The sequence below is a fragment of the Talpa occidentalis genome, unplaced genomic scaffold (genome assembly GCF_014898055.3).
Source record: "Talpa occidentalis isolate TD23 unplaced genomic scaffold, MPIMG_talOcc4v2.1 talOcc4.6, whole genome shotgun sequence".
NCBI classification, from domain to species: domain Eukaryota; kingdom Metazoa; phylum Chordata; class Mammalia; order Eulipotyphla; family Talpidae; genus Talpa; species Talpa occidentalis.
The window spans coordinates 49,166,740-49,183,275 of NW_023604972.1; the positions used below are offsets into that span (position 1 = coordinate 49,166,740).

At 37.6% G+C, this 16,536-nt stretch overlaps 1 protein-coding gene across 10 annotated transcripts in view; it reads right to left on the bottom strand.

Annotated features, from left to right (window-relative positions):
* The window catches only part of RASGEF1B (RasGEF domain family member 1B), a 559,061-nt gene that overhangs the window by 349,908 nt on the left and 192,617 nt on the right, over window positions 1–16,536 (bottom strand). For 9 of the 10 annotated variants that reach the window (XM_054688371.1, XM_054688366.1, XM_054688372.1 and 6 more), the window contains one exon: window positions 10,587–10,640. In XM_054688371.1, the coding sequence (XP_054544346.1) occupies window positions 10,587–10,640 (54 nt within the window). Of the gene's footprint in view, window positions 1–10,586; window positions 10,641–11,215; window positions 11,239–16,536 lie in introns of those variants that run through there. The other variant, XM_054688374.1, reaches the window with a different exon arrangement.

Below are 16,536 nucleotides of genomic sequence, written 5' to 3' on the forward strand. Positions count from 1 at the left end.
CATGTGGGTTAGCTCCCTGGCCGGCTGGGAATCGAACCTGAGCTGCAGAGGATGAGGACAGCTTCACAGCGCTGCACTTAACCCTCTGCGCCAGAATTTGGTCATTCTTCCTCTCTTGCAAGAGCTGAGAGTTTAGAATGAAACTGAAACCATAACAAATATTTAGAATCCAATGGCCAAAGTTAGCAAAACACTAAAAGCAGTCGTTCCAGCATGAGACTGCCCAACTCAGATCCCAGCTCCAATACCTCTACTCAGTGTCCTCAAAAAAAATTGTAAAATCTCTAGGCCTCAAATTCTTTATCTGCAAGTGGTAGTAATAATATTAACTACCCCAGAGATCTGTTATAAAAATGGAAAGAGGTAAGTCATGTTAAGCACTCATCACAGGGCTGAGAACATAGTAAATATTTGACAGGCTGTGTACTTATTGTTAAAGTGTAAAATTTTATAAGCCCAGGAGACAAATCCACTCATCTTTTTTGGAGAAACTAAGAAAGTCTTTGCAAAGGAAGTAACAATGTGAAGGATCTCTTCAAAGAAGAGAAAGTTTTCTGAATTAACAAGAGGGACAGAACAGTCTAGGAAGAGGAAACAGTTCATACTACAGGCACAAAGTTATCAAAGTTTTGCACTCAGGAGCAGTCTATTCAAGGCCTCCGTACACCAGTACCTCATAGGTAACAGGAGATGAGGTGAAGATAACAGGCATGACTTCTCAAGTTATGCAGAGATGTGGTGGGGGAGGGAAGCATGGGGTGTCAGGTTTTTCTTTTTTTTTTCTGTAACAAAACTGAAATCCCTTATGCGTTGTTACCTAAGAGTTTGACAAGAACAGATGTGTTTGTTGTTTGTTTTTTGGAAGTAATCGGCAGCATTTTGGAAAATGGGGAAGGCAAAGTTTCGTAAAAGTTTGAAAAAGCAAGAAGGGAGTTCTTGCAACCTTCCAAAGGAGAAATGAGGAAGCAAGGACAGAGATAATGGAGAGATTCTAGGGATATTTCAAAATAGAAACTATATGCAATTTGATAGCTAAGCAGTATATGGAAAGTAAAGGCATGGAAGGAAGAATGACATGAGGTTTCTAAGTTAGAATGGTAAAGTCATTAACTAGATGAGGAATGTTGCATTTCAACATGGTCTGTGGAAAACCTAAGAGGAAATAACCTCTACTCTGTTAGCAACAGGGACGTAGGGTGCAGAAGAGATTCATTACAGGAAAAGATTTGAGAGTGATTATCTTGAAATAGGCCCCATTTGCACTGGCAAGATTACCCAGAAATTGCTGATCTTGTGAATGGTACCGTCAATGCAAAATATTGTGAGAGAATTTCCGTCAATTAAATAAATACCATTGAAACTGTATAGTTGTACATACTTAAAGCTGGCTGAATAATCATCCCAACTTCTCACCACAAAACAAAAAAAAAAAGGAGAGTAATTTACCAGTCATCAAATAGCATGGTCCCTTTCTAACTCTGTTTTCATAACTTTTACCTATGTGAGTTCTAACCTTTGTTCCTTCCTTCCTGATATAGCACAAGATGTATCCATTCATCCATCTAAATTTAAGTCTGTGCTTTGGTATCTAAAGTCTTCAATCTTCTCAAGGACCTCATTCAATGGATTTTCCCCTTTCATTCCTTGGATCCTTCTCCCTTCTCCTTTTCTATTGCCTTCTTTCCAACAGCAGCAAAATACATTTGCTCAAGTCAATCCCATTTTAACGACAGTCCCACTATCTCCTCACCCTCACCCCAATACTCAACTCTCTCCTTTTTGTAACAATTCCTTTAAAGAAAGGAATTTTCTTTTCTACACTTTTTATTTCATTTCTCACTCAATCCTAAACTCACTGCAATCTGGCTTCTGTACCCATCATTTACATCTCATTAAAGCCAACAAAGAGCTACAATATTGACAAACCCAATGGATGTTCCTCAACTCCTTTTCTTTTACTTAATCTCTCAGCAGTAGCTTCGACACTAATGCCCAGCTCTTATTTTATTAACTTCTTTATTGATTTGGCTTCTGTGACATTACATTTTTCTGTTTTTTCCAACTTCTAAGACTTCTTCTCTGTTTCCATGTACTATTTCATGTTATAATTTCCAGACATTTCAAATTTAATAGTTCTCTTTTATCTCACCTCCAGACTTTCACACTTCTGTTATTCTGCCTCCACCTTGTCTTCACTTGGCTAAATCCCATTCATTCCTTGGGTCTCTGTGTGAAGGCCACTTCTTCAGAGAAGTTCTTCTGGGTCCCTTAGATTAAATTAGGGTCTCCAGATACACAATCTGATAGCCTCCCAATTTAAAGAATCATGTCATCCACCATAATTTTGTTAACTACTTATTTAATGACTATAAATTCTGTGAGGGGAAAAATTACATATGACTTGTTCACTGTGATACTGCAGTTCATGTCACATAGCAGGTGCTCAGTGAACATTTGATAACTGACTAGAAGGATGAATGAAGGTGAAGCCAGTGACTAACTATACTGTTTAATAGAGGATATAGTAAATAAGGTGGATAACACAACTGGGTTGAAAATTATCTGCATTGGTCAAAAACTTTTAAAGAAATAGAAATAAATGCAGCCGAGAAGGCTCCCAGAGGAGCCAGAGGTGAGCTGGGAAGTTTGCCCACACCGGGCCCCTTCTGGCCTGCAGTCCAAGCCCAGAGGGGGAGCGGGAACCCACCACCAGGGCAGACCAGGCGCACAGGGAGTGCATCCCACATCCTATTTTAGAACAGGGACATTTCTTCAGTAAAGACTGCTTGAAACCTGCAGATGCTCCCGGAGGAGCCACAGGTGAGCTGGGAAGTTCACCCACGCCTGCTGTCTGAGCCCACAGGGGGAGCGGGAACGCACCTCCAGGGCAGACCAGGCACACAGAGGAGTGCAAACCCGCATTGCCTTTTTAGAACAGGGACCTTTCTTCAGTACAGCCTGATTGAAACCGGCAGATGGCTCCTGGAGGAGCCAGAGGTGAGCTGGGAAGTTCACCCAAGATGCCGGCCAGTACGAGCAACACAGTGTCCCAATGCATACGGCAAATTAGAAAACAGACAGTAGGGAGTAGAAAAACCACATGCAAACCAGCAACTCCAAAGGAAAAAGTACACCACAAAAAGAAAACCACCCCCCAGATTGCAACGACAGTACCTTGGAAGAACTTCTGACCCTTCCAGAAAGAGATTTTAAAATTGCCGTGACTAAAAAACTGACAGAAGTCATAAAGGAAAACAATGAAAAGAGAAAAATAATCAATGATCAGAAGAATGAAACTGAGTCCCTAAAGAGGGAAGTAAAAGAAATGCAGGGGATCAAAGAATCAATGGAGGCGCTAAAGAACTCTGGGAAAAGCAATGAAAGCAGAATAGATGAAATGGAAGAACAAATAAGTACTCTTGAAGACAGAGAAATAAAAAGAACCAAAACAGAAAAGGAAAGAGAAGTAGGAAGGAAAAAGACTGAAGAAAGACTTTGGGAACTATCTGACTCCATGAGGAAAGGAAATACAAGAGTTATAGGAATCCCAGAAGGAGAGGAGAGAGATGTAGGAACAGAGAAAATATTCAAGGATATAATTGAAGAGAACTTCCCAAACGTGAAGAAGGAGCTGAAAATTGATATACAAGAAGCAAGAAGAACACCAAACTTCCACGACGAAAGGAAAAATATAGCAAGACACATAATAGTAAAGCTCCCAAGAATCCAGGACATGGAAAAAATAATGAAGCTGACAAGAAGGAAGAAACAGATAACATTCAAAGGAAAACCAATCAGACTGACATCAGACTTCTCCGAAGAAACACTACGGGCAAGGAGAGAGTGGAGGGACATAGTCAACAGACTCCAAGAAAACAAATGCCAACCAAGAATACTCTATCCTGCAAAGCTCTCCTTCCTCTATGAAGAAAGAATAAGGATCTTCCCAGACAAACAAACTCTGGAATTTCATTATGACTAAACCCCCACTCCAAAAAATATTACAAGGAGTCCTAAAGCCAGAAACTCAGAGGGATGAATAACAACAAAAGAAGGCCCAAAAAAAAATAGTTATTAAAAGAATAAATAAATAAAATCAAAGTAAAGACAAACACAATGGCAAATACAGATGCTAACATATCAATATTAACTCTAAATGTAAATGGACTAAGCTCTTCAATAAAAAGACACAGAGTCGCAGGCTAGATTAAGAAACAAAATCCAACCTTTTGCTGTCTCCAGGAAATACATTTAGCTACAAAAGATAAAAATAGACTCAAAGTTAAAGGATGGAAAACAATCCTACAAGCATATGGACCAAAAAGGAAGCAGGATCAGCTATACTTATATCAGATAAAACAGATTTCAAACTCAAAAAGATAAAAAGAGACCCTAACAGTCACTACATTATGATCAAGGGGACAATACTTCAAGAACAAATAACACTCATTAACATATATATATTAACATATATATAACAAACTAAGGAGCACCAAAATATATCAGACAACTCTTGTTATCTCTGAAAGCAGACATCAGAGAAAACACATACGTAGTGGGAGACTTCAACACACCACTATCAACAATGGATAGATCAACCAGACAAAAAATAAGTAAAGATACTAAAGCCCTAAATAAGGATCTAGAGGGCTTGGGCTTAACAGATATCTATAGAACACTAAACCCAAAAAAATCTGAGTACACATTTTTCCCAAGCGCACACGGATCATTCTCCAGGATCGTTCACATACTGGGACACAAGACAAACATCAACAGATACACCAAGATTGAAATCATACCAACCATCTTTTCTAACCATGAAGGCATCAAACTAGAAATAAATCATAAAATGAAGGCAAGGAACTCTCCCGCCTCATGGAGAGTGAAAACCACACTTCGGGAAGACCATTGGACTAACAAGGAGAGCAAAGAAGAAATTAAAAAATTCTTTGAATTGAATGAAAAGGAGGACACCAATTTCCTAAATGTATGGGATGCAGCAAAAGCAGTAATAAGAGGAAAATATATAGCAATAGAGACTCACATCAAGAAACAAGAAAGAACTCAAAGAAACAGCCTAATCTCAAAGCTCAAAGATCTAGAAAAAGAACAACAAAAAAAAACCAAAACCAGTAGAAAAGAAATAATAAAAACCAAAGCAGAAATAAATGAAATTGAAACAAAAAAAAATCCAAAAGATCAATGATACCAAGAGCCGGTTCTTCAAAAAAATAAATAAAATAGACAAACCCCTAGCCAGGCTCACAAAGGAAAAAATGGAGAAAGCACAAATAAACAGGATCATAAATGAAAGAGGAGAAATCACAACGGACACAGCAGAAATCAAAAGAATAATCAGTAACTACTATGAACAGTTATATGGAAACAAGTTCAACAATCCAGAGGAGATGGACAAATTCTTACAACTCTACAATCACCCAAAGCTAAATAAAGAAGAAATAGAACACCTAAACAGACCAATTACAAGCAGCGAAATTGAAATGGTAATCAAAAACCTCCCCAAAAACAAAAGCCCAGGACTTGAAGGATTTACAAATGAATTCTACCAAACATTCAGAGACGAATTAGTGCCTACCCTTCACAAACTCTTCCAAAAAATTGAGAAAGAAGGGATAATACCAAACACGTTCTATGAAGCCAACATTACACTAATACCAAGACCGAACAAGGACAACACACAAAAAGAAAACTACAGGCCAATCTCCCTAATGAACACTGATGCAAAAATCCTCAATAAAATTTTAGCTACCAGAATCCAACAATGTATCCATAAGATAATTCACCACGACCAAGTAGGATTCATTCCAGGGACACAAGGATGGTTCAACATCCGAAAATCAATCAACGTTATCCAACACATCAACAAAAAGAAATATAAAAACCATATGATAATATCAATAGATGCTGAGAAAGCTTTTGACAAAGTGCAACACCTATTCATGATAAAAGCCCTTGAAATTCTTGGGGAGACAAGGAACATACCTCAACATCATAAAGGCCATATATGACAAGCCAACAGCCAGTATCATTCTCAATAGTAAAAAGCTGAAAGCAATTCCATTAAGATCTGGAACAAGACAAGGATGTCCACTCTCACCACTGCTTTTCCATATAGTTCTGGAAGTCCTAGCCAGAGCAGTAAGACAAGAGAAAGACATACAAGGAATCCAAATAGGAAAAGAAGAAGTCAAACTATCACTATTTGCAGATGATATGATAATATACATAGAGAACCCCAAAAACTCCACAGGAAAACTAACTCAACTCATCAATCAGTTCAGTAAAGTGGCAAGATACAAAATCAACACGCAAAAATCAGTAGCCTTCCCATACACAAACAATAAATCTGAAGAAAAAGAAATAAAAAAACCATCCCTTTTATTATCAAAACAAAAAAAAAAATCAAATATTTGGGAATAAATCTAACAAAAGAGGTAAAGGACCTATACAAAAAAAACTATAAAACACTGTTAAAAGAAATAGAAGAAGACACAAAGAAATGGAAAGACATCCCCTGCTCATGGATTGGAAGAATAAACATTATTAAAATGGCCATCCTACCAAAAGCAATATACAGATTCAATGCTATTCCAATCAAAATTTCAATGTCATTCTTCACAGAAATAGAACAATTATTGATGAAATTCATATGGAATCACCAAAAACCCCGAATAGCCAAAGCTCTCCTGAAAAAAAAAAGAAGGGAATGGAGGCATCATACTCCCAGACTTCAAACTCTACTACAAAGCCATAATCATCAAAACTGCATGGTATTGGAACAAGAACAGACACACAGACTAATGGAATCTTATAGAAAATCCAGAAATAAACCCACAGATTTATGGTCAAATAATCTTCAACAAAGGAGCAAAGAATATGCATTGGAGCAAAGAAAGTTTGTTCAATAAATGGTGCTGGGAAAACTGGGTCACTACACACAAAAGAATGAAGCTTGACTACTACCTCACACCATACATAAACACCAACTCAAAATGGATTAAAAAACTAGACATAAGACCTGAAACCATAAAATACATAGAAGGAAATATAGGCAAAACACTACGTGATTTGCACATCAAAGACATCTTTACAGACACATCACCCAAAGCAGTGATAGTGAAGGCAAAGATAAACAGCTGGGACTACATCAAATTAAAGATCTTCTGCACAGCAAAAGAGACAATAACAAAAACAAAGAGGAACCCCATCGACTGGGAGAACATTTTTGCACACAACACTAATGATAAAGGACTGATCACAAAAATCTGCAAAGAGCTGATGAGACTCAACAACAACAAAGAAAATAACCCAGTCAAAAAATGGGCGGAAGAGCTAAAAAGAAACTTCTCTGAAGAGGAAATGCAAATGGCCAACAGGCATATGAAAAAATGTTCAACATCACTTGTAATCAGGGAAATGCAAATCAAAACTACCATGAGATACCATCTTACACCAGTGAGAATGGCACATATTAAAAAACTAGCAACAACAAATGTTGGCGAGGGTGTGGAGAAAAAGGAACTCTCCTGCACTGCTGGTGGGAGTGCAATCTGGTCCAACCACTATGGAGAGCTGTGTGGAGATTCTTGACCTACTAAACATAGAGCTTCCATATGATCCAGCAATTCCACTCCTAGGTATTTACCCAAAGGACACAGAAACATCAATTCCAAAGAGCACCTGCACCCCTATGTTTATAGCAGCACTGTTTACAATAGCTAAGCTTTGGAAACAACCCAAATACCCCCAAATAGATGACTGGATCAAGAGGATGTAGTACATATACAAATGAAATATTACTCAGCAATCAAAAAAGATAAACTCACACAATTTGCAGCAACATGGATGGCACTGGAAGGGATCCTGCTCAGCAAAATAAGCCAGAAAGAAAAAGAAAAGCAGCAGATGGTCTCACTCATAGCAGGAATCTAGAAAACTTAAATAAGGGACCAGGAAAAAGAATAATTATGTGAAAGTAAAAATCAAAATCAACAAACAACTATGAACTAGAGACACTCTATTGGGGGTGGGGTGCAGGGAGGGGAGTAATTTGGTCAAAATAAGGGGGTCACAATTGTATGGGGAATATAAAAATAAAATTTATAATAAAAAAAGAAAGAAATGCAGCCATTTTCATTCATACTCAGAGAATTATTTACATAATATAAAAAAAGGTCATGTTTTAACTGCAACCCTCATGACATCTTAAGGGCATGTTTAAGGACTGCAAATACCACATAGCCAAATAAAAATTCATGTCATCTTACACTGTATTGGTAAAAAATTAATGCTACACTCAAGAAATCCTAAAGCTTGTCCTTTTTTCAAGACCTAGGACTTATATTGTGTGTGGCAAATACCAAGCATGTAAACAAAGTTTTTGACTAAAAAGCCCGTTAGTGCTCCTGGCAGATGGACCACATGTGGATTGATATACAATTCTTTGATACTGACAAAGATAATGCAAAAAGAAAAGAAAACCTTGTCTAAATAATAATAGTATTAATAATAGCTAATATAGTAGTACATGTTGGACACAGTTCTAAACATTTTATGCAGATTAACTCATTTGTCACAGCAGTAAAATTATTATCCCTATTTTACAGATGATAAAAGTGAGGCACCAATAGTTTATGTAACCAGTCAAAAGCCAAATAAGTAGTAAGTGATGGAGTTATGTTTTGAAGTCAAATAGCCAGCTCCTAGCCTACAGTTTATAAAAGTCAATCATACCAATTGATAAGATTATTAGAAACAGAGGAAGAAATGCATTTGCTTAGGGATGCAGTAAGCAGAAGATTCAGAAGAAAGCACGTTCATTGGTTTTATAGTCAACTAAGAAAAATCAAGAGGCAGACATGGGCTCAGTAAACTGAAGAACTTTCTAGTACTTTGTATTGCTCACTAGTGAGTAATCAGGCTCACTGAGTGCCCTGTGAAGGGAGTATTCAGGGAGTGGCTAGAGGGTGATGTAGAAATGATAACTATGGCCGTCTTACCTTAGGGAAAAGCTGAGGCTAGAGAATCACTAAAGTCCTTTTCTTTTCTTTTTCTTAAATATTTATCTATCCACTCACATAAGAACTGGGGTATAGGCCAGAGGTGTGGGGGGGTGAGAGGATTCACTGCAGACAGAGTGGGGAACAGAACAGGCAGACCAACTGAAGTACACTGCTGAGGGAGCAGCAGGTGAGACAGGAGGGGTCTGCTGTGTCATGTGGGCTGTTCCCTGGCTGGGGATCAAACTTGTGCTGCAGTGGCTGCAGACAGCCCCACAGGCTGCATCCTAACCCCTTGCACCACCAGGGTGGCCCTATTTTCTAACATCTATAGTTTTCAAAATGCCACATGGATCTCATTCTCAAGGAGCCAGGAACAAACACAATAGAACTTAACTAAGATGGAGCTTTAATAGGCCATCAAAAAAAGAGAAGAATTTAACATCAATACATATGCCATTATCACCTCCTAAAAACTTGTCATTTTGTTTACCATATGGATCTTACATCTCCAGTCATACTTTAATTTCCTTTGATGAGGCAATGTTTTTTCATTTCTGTTCCCTCAGGACCAAATCAAAACCTAGTTCACAGAAGGTTCTCAATAATTATATCTACTGACTCCAAAGAAATCTAGAAAACAAAATATCACATATCTTTTGAAAAAGAAAACTGTCAAGATAATAATGAAATGGGTGGGATTCAGAACAGTGAGCCCTCACACCACCTTCAGAGATGAATATCCTTGCTACCTACATCCAAATAAAGCAATGTCAGAAATGGAAACAGCACCGCAAACAATGTCATGGAATAAAACCCAAAGAAATGCCAAGTAACTAAAATATGATACACAGGTCAACTCTTTATGTACCCACTTTTCCATATCAATAGATAGTGTCAAAGAATTTATTTGTGTTGTTTAGACTGTGAAATCACTACTTTCCCATCCAGAAGGAGACAATCCAATTAAACCTGAGATTAAAGAAGTGGATAAATGTGTCCTCTGGACTGAGAAGGCCAGGAATTAGACACACTGCTAATGCTATAGCAGGCAGTCTTCAGACATGATCCATTACAGGGACGTCTTCCATCAGATGTTAGCGAGGCTAATCCTTTTGCAAAGCATGACAGCTTCTCAAACTTGACTGTGGTGAATCTAAGCCAGATTTTTATGCTATATGATCAGCTTTCAAAATACAAAATTGTGTTTATATTGTATTGGGGTTAGGTTTTATTAAATTTAAGTTTGCAAACAAAGATACAGACGCCTGTAATACAGCCTGCCTTGAATCCCTTGATGCTGATCTTGCAGAATAAAATGTCAGATGATAGCGACATGAAAATATATGAAACCAGAGCTTCTCTATAACACAATGCTGTCAAATGATAAGAGAATTTTCCACATCCTCAAAGAGAATCACTCAAATTTCCATCTCTGCAAAAAGAGCACTATAATATGTCATCAGAACATTGTTATTGACACCATAGTTTTCCAACGGAAGGTCATCAACTTTGAAGGCTTTCATCACTCTGACAGCAGGCTAGAATTCTTGAAGACTCCTTTACCTTTTTGCAGTCAGATAAGGACTTCTCACTGGCCAATGTGCTGAAAATGGTGGTCTGCAAAACAGGAAGACAGGAGATACATTAGAACCTGAAGTATGTAATGATATTGACCCTGCCCAGTTCATCTGGGAACCTATTCCTATGACCTCGCTGATTTATCTGGACTTTAAAAAGCATCTGCTCTTTGTTGTTTCACTGCCATCCTGCCCACATCGAAACATTCATTATGGGCCAACAATGACTGAGCAAGTAAGGACACTATCTTCATTTGACAAAGAAGGAAACTGGCACAATTCAGATGTCAAAGATCACATACCTCAGAAAAAGCTAGGAATCAGAGCAAAGAACCTACATTTTCAACCACACATGGAACTCTGTTTTAAAGAGATGTAAGCAAAATGTCAAATGCCCAAAACCTTTTGAATGAAAAATTTTAAGAGTAGTAGGGTAGAGCTTCTCCCCATTTAAGAGATTTGGGAATCTGAATAGCAGCACCAGGGTTTACCATCTAATCTCCACCATCTTTAACACATTCTCCTCTGACTGACTTTTCATTTGTGTTTATATTTTCTAGGCCCCATGAATCACTAAAAAGGCACGTTTGACATTCAAGGCCAATAAGGATTTACCTGCAAGTTTGTTCTTTTTGGACTATCCTATGAAGAATTAAAAAGGACTATGGTCAGTCACATAATGGCATAATGGTTTTGAATTTTTTTTCAGTAAACCTTTCTTTAATTACAAAGCCAATAGGGAAGACATTCTATGGGGTCTACACCTGAGAGGAAAAAGCAAACATTGTTTAAAAATGAACAATGATGTAAAATATATATAAATTTTTAAAATAATAATTACAAAGCTAATATATGTTCTCAATGAGTCAATCCCCTTTCTAACCTATCCTTCTGAGTTAACCAATGATAAAATTTGTGCTCATCCTTCCATATTTACTCCATTTTTAAACTAATATATTTTATTTGCTTAAATTTTAAATATAATTTTAAAATATAATTAAAAATAATTTTCAAATATAATTAATAATAGTTTATCAATTATATGTAATTAAAAGTATTATATATTAATTATGTGCATTACATTACATATGTACATATAGCAGTTTCTTTCTTTCTTCAGATAAGATTATGCTACTTAATACCATATTATTAAAAACTTTCCAGGTTAATTCATATAGATTGACTCATTCTTAAATTTACACAACATTCTATAATATGTATGTAATATACTTTAAGTATGTTTTCTTTTATTGATAGACATTTAGTGGTTTAGGTTTGGTTTTTTTTTAAAGATTTATTTATTTATATAAGAACCAGGGTACAGGCCAGATTTGCAGGAGGGTGAGAGGATTCACCAGAGACAGAGTGAGGAGCAGAACAGGCAGACGGACCGAAGACACTGATGAGGGGAGCAGCGGGCGAGACAGGAGAGGTCTGCCTTGCCATGTGGGACCCTCGCCAGCTGGCCGGCAGTTGTCGAACCGGCACTGCAGAGGCTGCGGACAGCTTCACAGCACGGTGCTCAACTGCCTGCGCCACCAGGGGAGGCCCAGTTTAGGTTTTTTATTGTTGCTTTTTTATAATTTCCTTTTGTTTGTTGTTACAAGCTATGGTGCAATGAAGAGCCTTATATATGCAATGTTATTTATATATGTCTATGAGTGTGCATATATATTTTACTGAATAGGATAAAATTTATATATATTAAAGACTTTGTTATGACCAGAAGTAGCTCTTTATATAACATAGAATTATTCACCGTCTCACTTAGGATTTTGTTTTGCTTGGGACAAGATCTAGAGAAAGTTAAGAATCTAAGTCAGCACACATTCTGGCCCAAAATAGTAAGCAGCATTATAGGACAGAAAATACAGATGTGGAGATACATATAAAAAAAAAAAGCATTTTCATAAAAAATAATTAACTTAAAGGTTTTGCTTGTGATCATCAAATTTGGTTTGCTGGAAATTTTTTTATTATTATTTTTATACAAGAGCTGGGGTACAGACCAGAGGCGCAGGAGGGTGAGAGGATTCACCAGAGACAGAGTGGGGAGCAGAACAGGCAGATCTACTGAAATACACTGCTGAGGGGAGCAGCGGGCGCGACAGGAGAGGTTTGCCATGTCATGTGGGAATCTCCCTGGCCAATAATCGAACCAGCGCTGCAGAGGCTGCAGACAGCTTCCCAGCACTGTGCTCAACACTCTGCACCACCAGGGAGGCCCTGCTGGAAATTTTTATTTGTGTTTTTGTTTCTAGAGATAGGGACACATGTTAGAAAGTTTGAACTAAAGGGCAAAAGGGAAAGAAGTAGAGAATTGTGTTGGTAGAAGAAATGAGGAAAAACAATTCAAAAAGAAGGGCAAGACAAAAAGTTCAACAAAAAAAGAGCAAAATTATGAAGGGTAGGAAAAAAACTGTTCTACTAAAGAAACAGCCATCTTTGCTTAAAGAGAATGAGGGTATTGACTCAGCCTTTGTATCTTTGTCCACCCACTGACTTAATTCCAACCACTGGTATTGACGGGCCTAGGGATAGCCGGGAAGTTCCATGTCATCTGGTCCTTTACTGCTGCCAAGTGATATCCCAGTTTCTCTCTTTTCTATATTCCTTCAGGATGCAAGGAAAGATAGTCTTACTTTCCTTGAGTAAGAAAGAGTCAAGAAAGATGAGTCAAGAGAGAGAGAGAGAAATGCCAATGAAGCAGCTCTTTGATATGGACATGCCATAGTGAAACACCTCTCTATTGTCTTTCCCCTAAATGCCTTCCTCATGACCTCTCATCACCTTTACACATGTGTGCAGGAGCACCGAACATCACGTCATGACAGAGGCCTCATTCTTCACTCTCAGATTCCTATTTGAAGGAGGTAAGGACCCAACAAGACTTAGTAATCACTAAAGCCCCATTACCTAGGCCAGTGCAGGGAAGGCACTCAATAAATATGCATTGATTGGGGAAAAAGAAAAAAAGATGGCATTAGGTGAGACCGCAGTTCTTATCCCAAAATACTGCTTTGGAAATACAATGCTGAAAAACAGTCTCACATGGAATAACATTATAAGGTGAAGCTTAGAAGAGAAGAATCAACAAAGATGAAAGACCCCTCAACAGACATTATGTATTTTCTTTCTAGATAGCATATATCTATTGTCTGGTATCCTCGTCATTTGGCTAAATTGATTTTTCAATGTCAAGCCTATGAACAATTTGGACTGGGCACTTCTTTGTTCTGAGGGGTTGTTGTACTATGCACCCTAGGAAGTTTTTGCAGAATACCTGGCCTCTATCTACCAGATTCCAGTAGCACACCCACCCCTACTTGAGTCAAGACAACCAAAAATGGCTCCTGACATTGCTAAATATCTCCTGGGGGACCAAATAACCCCCAACTGATAACAACTGGTTTAATCACTAAGGGGACCAAGTTATGGAAATTATCCTGATTCCCTGGCTAGTGCAACTAAATTTTTTCCAGGAAACAGAAGTCTGGTGATAGAAATTTCTCTCTCTATCCCTGATTTCAAGCCTCGGTGTTAGTCCTAAATAGGAGTTAGAATCTACGGAGCGCCCAAGTTCCAGCTACTGAAGATTCTGTATGGGGGCAATTTGGGAGATTCTAATTGCATTTTTAACTAAGCTTAAGATACACAACTGGAAAGAGTAATTTAAGAAGCATGTCTAAGGATTCAGACATTAAGCTGTAGCCCCAGGGGAAATGATCTTCGAAATTAAACAATACCATTCAACCTTCGAGAACAGTCTCAAGTGACCTGAGAAACATGTTTGAAGGAGAAATGAGAGTCAGAGATGGGTGAAATTAACTTCACTGAAAAAAATTAATACAAGTAGCTCTAAAGATCACATTTATAGGAAGGAATCACTTGAGCCAAAGAATAGATGTACAATGAAATCTCAGGTCCTGCATGAAGTGTGAAAGAGGTATGGTTTGGGTCAATGAAAGTCCATATCCTTAATTTGGTGAATTTCTAAAGGGATTTTACTTATATGCTTGGTCAGTCTCATTTCGTTCCCGTCGAAAGACTTTAACTGGCATTCCAGTTTCCTAATTGGAGCTATTGTGAGAGACTTTGGGTGGGCTCTCTAAACCTTCCAATAACATGTTCACTTTAATTACTGAAAATGAAAGAGTCAAAACATGGTGACTTAGCCATGCTGTGACCTCTGTGATTATTGCATCAATATTTTTCTACTAAAGAGGAAACTCCTAATGAGTCACCTCCACCAAAGTTTGTGTTACGGTGCGGCAGTCACAGAACACAAGCACAATAAAGAACAATAGCTTTTTTAGAGCATTGACTTCTAACCCTGTTGGCAGGCTGACCAGCATGAAGTGAACAGTATCATCCTCGGACAGCTGTAGCAATTTCCCAAACTGAATTTAGAAATGTGAGATTCCACTGTTGTCCATTTATATACTGATGCCTGAATTTTTAGTTATTAGAACTCTATTTTTAGTATAAGACTTTGAATCACAACAGACAACCCTTCAAAGAATGCTAGGGTATAAGAGTTACTGGAAAGAGGGAAACTGGAAATTTCATATATTATAATTTGTTGGTTTGTTACACCTCAGAAGACTTGAGTCTATCAAATCCTGTTCTGCAAGCAGATTTTTTTAATGATCTCAAGAACAGATTTTGATTTGTGTGTGTATGTGTGTGTTTCGCTCTCAAACAGAGATGGGCTAGTTTTGACAAATGATCAAATGCAGTTGAAAGTTAAGAACCATTTAAAGGAATGATTCCTGCTTAAAGCAACGGCATTTGATACCTGCAATTTGTATCCTATAGACATACTGGATGATTTCTAACAGGTAGATCTATACATATTGATAACAATTTAGAAACCTCTTACACTTGAATTAATGAGTCCCCAAAAGTGCATACTACTTGATGCTCTCTTAGGCATTTCAGTAAGCCAATTTTAGTATTTCTGGAAATAGTAAAAATTTTCATTTAGTCTTCATGCTTTAGTAGATTGGTATTGATACATATACAGTAAAAATAGTGGTAACCTCTCCAGGCAAAGTGTGGCATTCATATTTTTTAACTGCATAATTATAACACACAACCAGCTAGAGGAAAATATGTATACCCCCGAATAAATGATAAAATTACAGTGTTTTCTTATAGTTCATGAATACTGAAAATTTCAATTAGCCAAGTGAAAAGCCATTGAATGTGCCAGCAGGATTTATATCCAAGACTAATGACCATCATCTGCATCCTATTTAGCTAATGAAGGTTTGGAACACTTGTGGATAATTAAGGGAAAGCTGATGGGAGGAAATGTGAACCACGGAAAGATCAAATCTATTTATGTCTGCATTTAAAACTAAACATATCTAATAGTTCACTCAATCAATGCATAATGTCTGTTCATTTGGGATAAGATAGATGTTCATAAGTTAAGTAGGCAGGTTAGCTCCCACAACATGAAATTCAATCCTCTTTCATCCAATCAACAAATATTTATTGAAAACCATGTGTCTGTGTCCTTGTGGATCATCAACACAACAATACCAGGACTTCCCCAATGTTTTCCACCACTTTCCCTACACCAGTTTATTAGGTTTATAGCTCTGGTTGTCACTTTACCGAAGTAACTGTCATCCATCTGTCTGTCATGAGAGCTATGGTGTAACTGCAATCCAAGAGCATTATGGGAAAGCAGAAGATATGCAAGGGGCACCTGACTTTTTGAGATAGAAACAAAGCAGTCTAGCATCAGACCCTGGACTCATTAATAGAGGGGTGTTCATTTTAAGAAAACTAAGGACTGTTAAGAGAATAGACAAAACCTGATATTCTGGAGTAGCCATAATAGGAATCAAGTTCTGTGTAGCTCTACTAAATTTTATTGAATATTTTATTAGTCATCTCATTCAACTGTTACCATCCCACTAAAG